Source organism: Silene latifolia, chromosome X (genome assembly GCF_048544455.1).
Source record: "Silene latifolia isolate original U9 population chromosome X, ASM4854445v1, whole genome shotgun sequence".
Classification (NCBI taxonomy): Eukaryota; Viridiplantae; Streptophyta; class Magnoliopsida; order Caryophyllales; family Caryophyllaceae; genus Silene; species Silene latifolia.
Window position 1 is genome coordinate 303,455,318 of NC_133537.1, and position 10,716 is coordinate 303,466,033.

At 43.8% G+C, this 10,716-nt stretch overlaps 1 protein-coding gene across 1 annotated transcript; it reads left to right on the top strand.

Annotated features, from left to right (window-relative positions):
- The first annotated feature begins 619 nt into the window (after positions 1-619).
- On the top strand, positions 620-1,665 carry LOC141620426 (uncharacterized). Its single transcript, XM_074437300.1, has 2 exons — positions 620-1,159; positions 1,477-1,665. The coding sequence occupies exons 1-2, from the start codon at positions 620-622 to the stop codon at positions 1,663-1,665; spliced, it is 729 nt and encodes a 242-aa protein (XP_074293401.1).
- The last annotated feature ends 9,051 nt before the right edge of the window (positions 1,666-10,716 follow it).

Genomic DNA, 10,716 nt, shown 5'->3' on the forward strand with positions numbered 1-10,716 from the left:
AGGTTTGGAGATGAATTACCAGATGTCATTGAATTCACTGATGAACTGGATGTGGTGCATAGGCAAATTGTGCACTATGAATGGAGACCAGTTCAGTGCACTCAATGTCAAGGTCTGGGTCATTTGGCACGGGACTGTAGGGGGAAACAACCTTTGAAATTCTCCAAAGCAGGGAAGAAGGTGTGGGTACCTAAGGCCTCAGTGCAGGCCAAGGATCCTGTGGAGGAAGTCAGGGTTCCTGAGGCCCCTGTGGAACAAAGTCAGATTGTGGTTAGTGGAGCTGCTGACCCTAGGCTGGGGGATTTGATAACACCTCTGCATCACCCTATTTCACGTCCTTTCTCTGCTTCTAGAATAATCACCAAACTGGCTAGACAGGGAGGCATTGCTCTTGGAAGTGGGAGAGGGTCGTACATGGAGGTACTGGAACATTCTGTGATGTATAGGAGAGTGTTAGCTGATGAAATGGAGGGCAGTTCTGGCAGTAAAGAAAATGGGTAGCATAGGGTTCTGGAACGTTAGGGGTATGAATAATGTGAATAAGCAGAAGGATATTATATGGTTCCTGCATAATAATAACATAGGAATTTTTGGGTTAGTTGAAACCAGAGTTAGGACTATGGCAATAAATAAAGTTCATCAGGGATTAAGTCTTAATTGGGCCATGGTGACTAATAATACAGCTCGTGATGGTGGCAGAATCTGGGTCATATGGGATGACAATAATTATGAGGTGGAGATACTTAGTATTGAAGCCCAAGTCATTCATGCTAAGGTTAAGTCTTTGCCTACAAGCAGTACTTGGTGGATGTCTGTGGTGTATGGATTTAATAGGGTGGCTGAGAGGACAGCTTTATGGGAGTTACTTGTTCATATGGATACTAGTGTTAATGGCCCGTGGGTGGTTATGGGAGATTTTAACAATGTGCTTGCTATGTGTGAGAGGATAGGGTCTGAAGTCACTAATGCAGAATTGAGGGGATTTCAAGATTGTGTGGATGACTGTGGTCTTGTTGATTTTCCTGCTCAGGGTGCCTACTATACTTGGAACAATAAGCATGAGCTTGGGGCTATGGTGTTTAGTAGGATAGATAGGGCTATGGCAAATGATGAGTGGTTGCACATTATCCTGAGACTATTACTATGTTTCATCCCGAAGGTCTTTATGATCACTGCCCTTGCACTATTAATATGAGACCTACTGTGGAGAGAAGGAAAGGGAGTTTTAAATATTTTAATATGTGGGGGTCCGATCCTGGTTTTAGAGATGTGGTGGGCAATATTTGGGGGCAACCTGTGGCTGGATATAAGATGTTTCAAGTTGTTAAAAAACTTAAACTTCTGAAACAACCTCTCAGGCAGCTTAATGGCAATGCATTTGCTAATATAGAAACCACTGCAAATGTGGCCAAAATGTTGCTACATCATATTCAGGAAAAACTGCATGCTGATCCTACTAATATCTTATTGCAATAGAGTGAAAAAGATGTTTCTCAGAGTTTTAAATTGCTTGAGGATGCTAAGCATAGCTCTCTGGCTCAAAAAGCAAAGGCTCAATGGTTTGCTGAGGGTGATGATAATACTAAATATTTCCACAGCACCATTAAAGCTAGGAGAGTTTCTAATTGGGTACTCAGTATTAATGACATGAATGGCAACATGTAATATTACGGTTTTATGAGCCTCTGGGTACTCTATCGAGTGGGCCTTACTCTGTCGAGTAAGGGTGTTTTGCATTTTAAAATAGTTTCTGACCTGCAGGGTACTCGATCGAGTAGCCTTGGTACTCGATCGAGTAGGCGGCACTCGATCGAGTACGTCAGTTACTCGATCGAGTAGCCCGGTTTACGGGTAATGTTTTGTCGGGTTTTGTTAATAATGCGAATTAGTATTTAAACCTTTCCGTCACTTTCATAAACACTTTTACAAACCTAGTCACTTTGAAAAGAGATTGCAACCTACGTACTTCGCATCCTTCGCATCATTGACAAATCCCGGAGCTTGGGAGGTCGGAATTCATCTTTCTTTACATTCTTGTGATCCTTGCGTCGAGGGTAAGATCTACGTACTGATTTTATGGTATTTTGTTAAGGTTGTTTAAACCCTAATTTGGGGGTTTGGGGGTTTTGTTGTCTTTTATGATTGTTAGTAATTGTATGATTATATGTTAGGAGGAGGATTCGTAGAGGAGGCCTTTGGATAACAGTTGTTGAGACCCTCTGATTGTATTGCATTCCAGGTAGGGTTTCCCTACTCAGTATTAGTCACATGATGTGTTGGTTGTGCTTTGTGATTGTTGAATATTATCGTACGAGTATTGTGACGGTTGTTTGTTTTGATTGTTGATAGTAGTTGTGGTTGATTGTATCTGTCTGTGTTCTTCGGGGTGCGTCCCTGGCTGAGTGGAGTCACTTGCGGGAGTGGCTTCACGCCCATTATTTGCCTTCTGTGGAACCCGCCGCAGAAGGGATGTGCACATTAATGGATTTGGGTTTATCGCTCGACGGAGATGAGCGGGGCTTAGGTGGGAACGATTGCGGTCCCCACTGGCGGCGAGGAGTAACCTGTTGCGATGGGTACTCTGGCAGGGCTACACACTTTAGTGTGTAGTCAGTATTGTGGAGTTAATGATGGAGTTCGGAGTATATCTGTGACGATTGAGCTGTGTTGTTTGTTGTATTGTTGAGTTATATAAATTGTGTGATTAGTACTGACCCCGTTTATTGTTTTAAAAACTGTGGTGATCCATTCGGGGATAGGATGTGTCACCTTCAGATGATAGAGTCTTCCGCTGTAGCTTGAGTTGTTGTCAGACATTTTCATTTAGTTGATTAGACGGTTGTTTTGGGAACTTGTAACCCGTATTTTGGGCATTTGGTTTTGGATTGTATTTATTCACTAAACTTATACTATTTAAACGTTGTTTCGTTATTGTCTTATGATTATCATTGCCTTGGGAAACCGAGATGGTGACATCTTTATACCTGAGTGGTCCTGGTAAGGCACTTGGAGTATGGGGGTGTCACAAAGTGGTATCAGAGCGATGATCCTGAAACCTGTAACTAATGAATATAATGAACATAGGGTGTCAATTAAAATGAACCCGGGGTAAAGGTTGTAGGAACTAATGCAAAGGCTTGGGAGACGTCCTAAAGTCGCGAACTCGCCCTACAATTTTGAACCGGTCACATGGGGGATATATGTCAAGGTCGTATGTGGTGTCTTCTAGTTTTTATGTGAACGTAATGATATATGTTGTGAATTGTTGGATGTTGGGAATGGAGGATTGAAATTATGATTGAAAAGTTGGTGGGGTGTGTTTATATGTTGGTTGGCATTAAGAAGCATGCTGGTTGTTTATTATGTGGCATTTAATAACATGAAGTAGATTATGTTGTTGATTATATGAGGAATTGTGTTGAATTACATGCGTAGTTATATTATAATGTTGAGATTATGAAGTTGCATAGTATGTTGGGTTATGTGAGATAACATGCGGGTAGTATCTACGAGTCAGCATGACTCGATCGAGTGGGGGGCACTCGATCAAGTAGGTGAGGTACTCGATCGAGTGGGTCTGACTCGATTGAGTGGGTACTTTGACGTTTTCATGAACAGAACCGTGTTTTTGGGTACTCGATCGATTACATAGGGGCACTCGATCGAGTAGGGGGTCACTCGATCGAGTGGCTAGGCTGCTCGGTCGAGTATGTTAGAGATCAAAAGGTCTGTTTTGGGTCTGGAGTCGGGGCACTCGATCGAGTACGTTGGGCACTCGATCGAGTAGCCTCTACTCGATCGAGTAGGTTTAGGCACTCGATCGAGTGGGTTCTGGACAGGATGTTTTCGTGTTTTGGGTTATGGTATGTATGTTTATATCTACCTTTTCCTATATAGTTTCAAGATGCCGCCAAAGAAAACCGCTTTGTATGCGAGAGCTGAGAGCATGAACATCGACGATATAGTTGAGATTTTGGAGCATCAAGATGCTCTTACGGAGGCCCTAAAGGGAGTGGGGAAGGATAAGGAGGTTGATCACTCTAAGATCAGTCTTTATATAGCGAAGTTTAACCCAAAAGAGTATAAGGGGAGCGGGGAGCCAATTCTTCTTGACAATTGGCATCGTGAGATGGAGAACATTCTGGATCTGGTACATTGTCCTGATGAGATAAAAGTAGAACAGGCCGCGTTCTACTTGAGGGAAGCAGCTGGTGAGTGGTGGGACAAGGTGAAAGCGAGTGCTAGAGAGATGTATATAAAGCAGGGTCTGCCTGCTATACCTTGGGAAGAGTTCCAGAGGGCTATGAGGAGAGAGTTTGTACCTGAGCATGTGAGGAGTAAGCTGTGGGAGGAGTTTGATGGGTTTAGGATGACATCTGATATGTCGGTTGCTGAGTACTACAAGCAGTTTAATGAGAAGTCTAGATATTCTGAGGACATGGGTTTGAGTGAGGAGAACCTAGCGCTGAGATTTGAGAGGGGGTTGACCCCCAGGATTATGGACAAGTTACCCGTGGGAGTCCTTACTGATGTTAAGGAAGCTTATGAGAGGGCTGGAAGAGCTGAGAGGTTGGTAGAGATGGCCCGGGAGAGAGGAAGTGAGAAAAGAAAGGCTGAGAGTGAGGGTGGTGGCCAATCTAATTACAAGAAAGGCAACCACAATCAGGCTAGAGCGTTTTCTTCTGGCTCGGGGTTCAATGCTGGGGCTTCCTTTGCGCGTGGCCGTGGGAGCGGTAGTGGTAGTTGGGGGATGACCTGCTTTGGCTGTGGCGGTGTAGGCCACAAGAGACATGAGTGCACGAGTGTACCAGGAGCTTTTCAGAGACCGGCTCAGGGGAGCTATTCTCAGGGGTCGGCACAGAGTTATGCGAGTAACAGACCGGCTGGGTCATGGTCTAACCGGGGAGGTCAGAGCAACCAGGGTGGAGGTAACCACAATGGCGGTAATTCTTATAAGAAACCAGCTACGAACAACAACAACAATCAGGGGTCAGGTGCTAAGCCGACTACTTGACCCGATCTTGTCAGGGAGGTGGACAGAAGACCAGTGGAAAGCTGTATATGATGGACAAGAAGACAGCTGAGGACGACGCACATGTTATCACTGGTACCTTTCTTGTTAACGGTATTCATACCTTTCTTTTGTTTGATTCGGGGGCGTCTCAGTCGTTTGTATCTTCGAGTCATGTTAAACGGTTGGGTCCGAGGGTATATGAGTCTGTAAGTGAGAAAGTTTTTATACCTTCGGGTGAGTCTGTATCATGTGGGAGGTTATATAGGGATGTATCTATGATAGTTGGGCAAGTTGATCTACCTGTAGACTTGATAGAGTTTCCTTTAGACGGTTTTGAGATGATAGTTGGGATGGATTGGTTAGGGAAGTACAAAGCTAAGATAGACTGTCATCAAAAGAAAGTGTATTTGAGAGGTCCTAAGGGCGTTAGTGTGTCTTATCGTGGGTTTATGGTCAAAACCAAAGTTAAGTTGATTGCAGCTGTGACCTTGAAGTCCTATCTGAGGAAGGGATGCCCTTTGATCTTGTGCCATGTGAGAGATGACCGGATAGAGAGTCCGACAGTTGATCAGATACCAGTGGTGGATGAGTTTGTGGATGTCTTTCCAGAGGAGATTTCGGGGTTGCCACCGAAGAGGGAGATAGATTTCACGGTTGAGTTGAAACCAGGGACGGGGCCAATCTCTAAGGCACCGTATCAGATGGGTCCTAAAGAGTTGGAGGAGCTCAGGAAGCAGTTAGATGATCTGATAGAGAAGGGATACATTAGACCTAGTGTATCACCGCGGGGAGCACCAGTTCTTTTTGTGAAGAAGAAAGATGGGAGCTTAAGGTTGTGTATAGATTACAGGGAGCTGAACCGAGTGACAGTGAAGAACAATTATCCTTTGCCAAGGATAGACGACCTGTTTGATCAGTTGAGTGGTGCATCAGTCTTTTCCAAGATTGATTTGAGGTCGGGGTACCATCAGGTGAAGATTAGAGAGGTGGACATACCAAAGACAGCTTTCACGTCGAGGTATGGCCATTATGAGTATGTGGTGATGCCTTTTGGGTTATCTAATGCACCGGCTGTGTTTATGGATTTGATGAACATAATCTTTAGTCAGTTTTTGGACAAGTTTGTGGTGGTGTTCATTGATGATATCTTAGTCTATTCCAAGACTAAGGAGGAGCATGAGGAGCATCTGAGGATTGTGTTGCAGACCTTGAGGGAGCATGAGTTATATGCTAAGCTGTCCAAGTGTGAGTTCTGGTTAGAGAGAGTTGCTTTTCTGGGGCATGTGATCTCTAAGGATGGGGTAGCTGTGGATCCGACAAATATTGAGGCAGTGACCAAGTGGGAAGCACCAAAGAATGTTGCTGAGATCAAGAGTTTCTTGGGTTTAGCTGGATATTACAGACGGTTCGTGAAGGATTTCTCCAAGATTGCTAGACCTATGACAGCTTTGATGAGGAAAGAGAACAGCTTTCGTTGGGATGAGAGTTGTGAGACGGCGTTCCAAACATTAAAGGAGCGTTTGACCACAGCTCCTATCTTAGCATTGCCTGAAGGGAGTGAGAACTTTGAGGTTTATACAGATCCCTCAAAGAATGGGTTGGGATGCGTGTTGATGCATAACGGTAAAGTGATTGCCTATGCTTCTAGGCAATTGAAGCCTTATGAGGAGAATTATCCTACACACGATCTAGAGTTGGGTGCAGTAGTGTTTGCTCTCAAGATTTGGAGACATTACCTTTATGGGGCGACCTTTAAGGTATTTTCTGATCACAAGAGTCTCAAGTACATCTTCACTCAAAAGGAGTTGAACATGAGACAGGGGAGGTGGATGGAGCTGATTGGCGATTATGACATGGATATTATCTACCATAAAGGGAAAGCCAATGTTGTTGCAGATGCTTTGAGCAGGAAGAGTGTACATTCTTTGTGTATAGCTTTATCTTTGATGAGGTTGAGAGACGAGGTGGGGAAGTTTGGGATACATATGATGGAGAGAGGGGATGCCATGGGAGATTTGACAGTACAACCTGATCTTTATGATGATATTCGAGGTAAACAGGTGTTGGATCCTAAGATGGTAGAGTGGAGAGCTGGAGTAGAGAAAGGGATAGTGTCCAGATTCTCTATTCATTCAGATGGTGGTTTGAGGTTTGATGGGAGGTGGTGTGTCCCTAATGACGAGGAGCTGAAAAAGACAATCATAACAGAGGCACATTGTACACCATATTCAGTACATCCAGGTGGTGACAAGCTATACAAGGATTTAAAGAACACGTTTTGGTGGTCTGGGATGAAGAAAGAGACAGCTGAGTTTGTGGCCTGTTGTTTGACATGCCAGAGAGTTAAAGGGGAACAACGACGACCACAAGGTAAGATTCAGTCTTTAGAGGTACCTGAGTGGAAGTGGGAATCCATTTCTATGGATTTTATCGTGGCTTTGCCGAAGAGTCAACATGGTAACAACCTGATATGGGTAATAGTGGATCGACTGACCAAGTCATCTCATTTTGTGCCAATGAAAGATACATGGACTAAGGCACAATTAGCTATGGCCTATCGGAAGAATGTGCTAAAGTTGCATGGAGTCCCTAAGGACATAGTATCTGACAGAGATGCGAGATTTATCTCAAGGTTTTGGAAAGAGTTGCAGGAATCTTTGGGAACGACATTGAAGATGAGTACAACATTTCATCTGCGCGGCAGACGGTCGATCGAGAGAACAATCAAGACTCTTGAGGATATGTTACGAGCTTGTGTGATGGACTTTGGCGGTAGCTGGGAACAGAGATTAGATTTGATTGAGTTTTCTTACAACAAAAGCTATCACACCAGTATTGGCATGGCACCGTTTGAGGCCTTATATGGGAGGAGATACAGGAGTCCAATTTGTTGGGACGACAGTGCGGAGGCAGTGGTTCTAGGACCAAATATGTTACATGAGATGGTTGAGCAGATTAAGATGATTAGGGAAAGGATGAGAGCGGCTCAGGATAGGCAAAAGAGTTATGCAGATCTACATCGCCGGGATATAGAGTTTCAGGTTGGGGACAAGATTCTTCTGAAAGTGTCTCCTATGCGTGGGGTTATGATATTTGGGAAGAAAGACAAGGTTAGTCAGAAGTTCATCGGACCTTATGAGATCTTAGATCGAGTTGGAGAGGTTGCTTATCGTTTGCCTTTGCCAGCTGCGTTGGAGAGAGTGCATAATGTGTTTCATGTATCTCAGTTGCGCAAGTATGTGAGCGATCCGACACATGTGTTAGAGGCAGAGAGTATAGAGCTAGATGAGTCCTTGTCTTATCTTGAGGTGCCTAAGCAGATTCTTGACCGGAAGGTTAGGAAGACTAGGAATGGTGAGACAGTTTTGCTTAAGATCCTTTGGTCTAACCACGAGGTTGAGGAAGCTACATGGGAGGCAGAGGAGGCCATGAGAGAGCGTTACCATTTTCTTTTTGATCAGGTATGTATGGTTACGGGGACGTAACCTTGTTTCTTTTAGGGGGGTAGGAGATGATCGCAAAGAGTTTTTAAGAGTTTTTACACCCTTTTTGTGCTGTGTCGGTATGTTTGTTGTGGTTGGTCGGGTTGAGTTTGGTTAGTAGCATGTTTTTATGTTGAGTTTTGTTTTGGTTGTTGTGTCGGGAGTGTAGTAGTATGCCTTTGTTTTGTTGTGGTTTGAACATCGGGGACGAAGTTCTTTTTAAGGAGGGAAGACTGTAATACTACGGTTTTATGAGCCTCTGGGTACTCTATCGAGTGGGCCTTACTCTGTCGAGTAAGGGTGTTTTGCATTTTAAAATAGTTTCTGACCTGCAGGGTACTCGATCGAGTAGCCTTGGTACTCGATCGAGTAGGCGGCACTCGATCGAGTAGCCCGGTTTACGGGTAATGTTTTGTCGGGTTTTTTTAATAATGCGAATTAGTATTTAAACCTTTCCGTCACTTTCATAAACGCTTTTACAAACCTAATCACTTTGAAAAGAGATTGCAACCTACGTACTTCGCATCCTTCGCATTATTGACAAATCCCGAAGCTTGGGAGGTCGGAATTCATCTTTCTTTACATTCTTGTGATCCTTGCGTCGAGGGTAAGATCTACGTACTGATTTTATGGTATTTTGTTAAGGTTGTTTAAACCCTAATTTGGGGGTTTGAGGGTTTTGTTGTCTTTTATGATTGTTAGTAATTGTATGATTATATGTTAGGAGGAGGATTCGTAGAGGAGGCCTTTTGATAACAGTTGTTGAGACCGCCTGATTGTATTGCATTCCGGGTAGAGTTTCCCTACTCAGTATTAGTCACATGATGTGTTGGTTGTGCTTTGTGATTATTGAATATTATCGTACGAGTATTGTGACGGTTGTTGGTTTTGATTGTTGATAGTAGTTGTGGTTGATTGTATCTGTCTGTGTTCTTCGGGGTGTGTCCCTGGCTGAGTGGAGTCACTTGCGGGAGTGGCTTCACGCCCATTATTCGCCTTCTGTGGAACCCGCCACAGAAGGGATGTGCACATTAATGGATTTGGGTTTATCGCTCGACGGAGATGAGCGGGGCTTAGGTGGGAACGGCTGCGGTCCCCCACTGGCGGCAAGGATTAACCTGTTGCGATGGGTACTCTGGCAGGGCTACACACTTTAGTGTATAGTCAGTATTGTGGAGTTGATGATGGAGTTCGGAGTATATCTATGACGATTGAGCTGTGTTGTTTGTTGTATTGTTGAGTTATATAAATTGTGTGATTAGTATTGACCCTGTTTATTGTTTTAAAAACTGTGGTGATCCATTCGGGGATGGTGAGCAGTTGTTGAGCAGGTATGAGTCGAGATACATGGGATAGCTGGGATGTGTCACCTTCAGATGATAGAGTCTTCTGCTGTAGCTTGAGTAGTTGTCAGACATTTTCATTTAGTTGATTAGACGGTTGTTTTGGGAACTTGTAACCCGTATTTTGGGCATTTGGTTTTGGATTGTATTTATTCACTAAACTTATACTATTTAAACGTTGTTTCGTTATTGTCCTATGATTATCATTGTCCCGGGAAACCGAGATGGTGACATCTTTATACCTGAGTGGTCCTGGTAAGGCACTTGGAGTATGGGAGTGTCACACAACAGCTGTACTACTTCTGAGGCAATTGAACAGGCTTTTATTGAGTATTATCTGAACCTCCTTGGCAGCAACAAAGCAGTTAGTCATGTCCATATCCCCACTGTGAGGAAAGGAAAGATTCTGAGTCCTGCACAGTGCCTTGATATGTGCAGAGCTGTGACAGGTGAGGAGGTCAAGCTGACTTTGTTCTCTATTCTCCCTAACAAGGCTCCTGGCCCTGATTGGTACTCATCAAAGTTTTTTAAGGACACTTATGACATAATTGGAGGGGATATTGTAAGTGCAGTCCTTGAATTCTTTCAATCTGGCAAGTTATTAAAACATGTCAATTCTACAACTCTTACTCTAATTCCTAAAAAGCCCAGACCTGTTAGTGTGGTAGATTTCAGACCCATTGCCTGTTGCAATGTATTGTATAAGACTATTTCCAAGGTAATTTGCAATAGGCTTGCTAGTATCCTCCCTGAAATAATTAGTGCCAATCAAAGTGCATTTATTAAAGGGAGGGATATAGTGGATAACATTTTGATCTGCCATGACCTTGTGAGATTGTATAATAGGAGAGCTTGTTCTCCTAGGAGTATGATGAAG

Excerpts from the sequence above, each read along its gene's own strand:
- LOC141620426 (XM_074437300.1), top strand. The coding sequence starts at position 620 with ATGGCAATAAATAAAGTTCATCAGGGATTAAGTCTTAATTGGGCCATG. Across the intron at positions 1,160-1,476 it reads TACTATGTTTCATCCCGAAG|AGTGAAAAAGATGTTTCTCA; the intron begins GTCTTTATGATC and ends TTATTGCAATAG.